Consider the following 902-nt stretch of genomic DNA (forward strand, 5'->3'; position numbering starts at 1 on the left):
TTCGATTCATCTTTCATTTGGCTGAACCTCTTCTTTTGACAGTTCCAATGAATACATCCCTTCCTCTCACAAAGAATTATTTGTCTGAATTTTATTTATATTTGTATTGTGAGATACGAATCTTTATTACAGTATACCAAAGATATGCATCCGAAACCTATGCATCGCATTGGATAAGCGAACATTTTTCCACAAGTGTCTTCTCGGATCCCTGCGTATCATACTTTCTACAAGATATCTCAATTTACCTTGAAGGATGGCGATACACTTTCAATTTTGTATGACAAAAGATAAATTTCATTAAGGAAGTTACCAGATCATTCTCCATCTCGAGATTTTGTTACTTTTGGAATTCACTTTTTGCTAGATGCAAGTATGAATTCGTAGAGTTAATACTGATATTAAAAATGGTATTCAGAACCAGAGACGTGTTCAGAAATGCAACAACCATCAATCGGTGAACTATTTCATTCTTTTGTTTGCTGAATTCCGGTGATTGATATTATAGATTTCGTAATAGAATTACTTCAGAATCATCAACTAACGGATTGTATGGAAAATCCGGCAAGTAATATTGAAGGACTTGTTTCATACCCCAGTTCACAGGTAGATTTTGTTATATTCTCGTCCTGCTTAAATGGTCTGTTATGTTATTGATTCAAAAAAAAATAGCTTTGACTTATTTGAAAAATTTGACAGGTGATGATTTGGAGCTGTCATACTGGGCCAGTAATACTTGCATTCACCAATAATTACAAAAAGCCAGTGGTGTGGGCGCTAAAAACGAATGCTATAAGACGTCTTGCTGCATTTCCAACTACTGGAATAATTCCGCCCTCAGAAACAGTTCAAGTTAACCGCACTTTTTCTTGATTTTTAAACTTTAGATTTTTCAAAATTCT

General features: G+C 34.3%; 1 protein-coding gene across 1 annotated transcript; it reads left to right on the top strand.

Moving 5' to 3' along the window:
* Window positions 1-552: 552 nt before the first annotated feature.
* Window positions 553-873, top strand: LOAG_07347 (hypothetical protein; the record flags this gene model as incomplete). Its single annotated transcript, XM_003142880.2, has 2 exons — window positions 553-606; window positions 700-873. The coding sequence occupies 2 exons, from the start codon at window positions 553-555 to the stop codon at window positions 871-873; spliced, it is 228 nt and encodes a 75-aa protein (XP_003142928.2).
* Between the last annotated feature and the right edge of the window lie 29 nt (window positions 874-902).

Source organism: Loa loa (genome assembly GCF_000183805.2).
Source record: "Loa loa unplaced genomic scaffold supercont3.10, whole genome shotgun sequence".
Lineage (NCBI taxonomy): Eukaryota > Metazoa > Nematoda > Chromadorea > Rhabditida > Onchocercidae > Loa > Loa loa.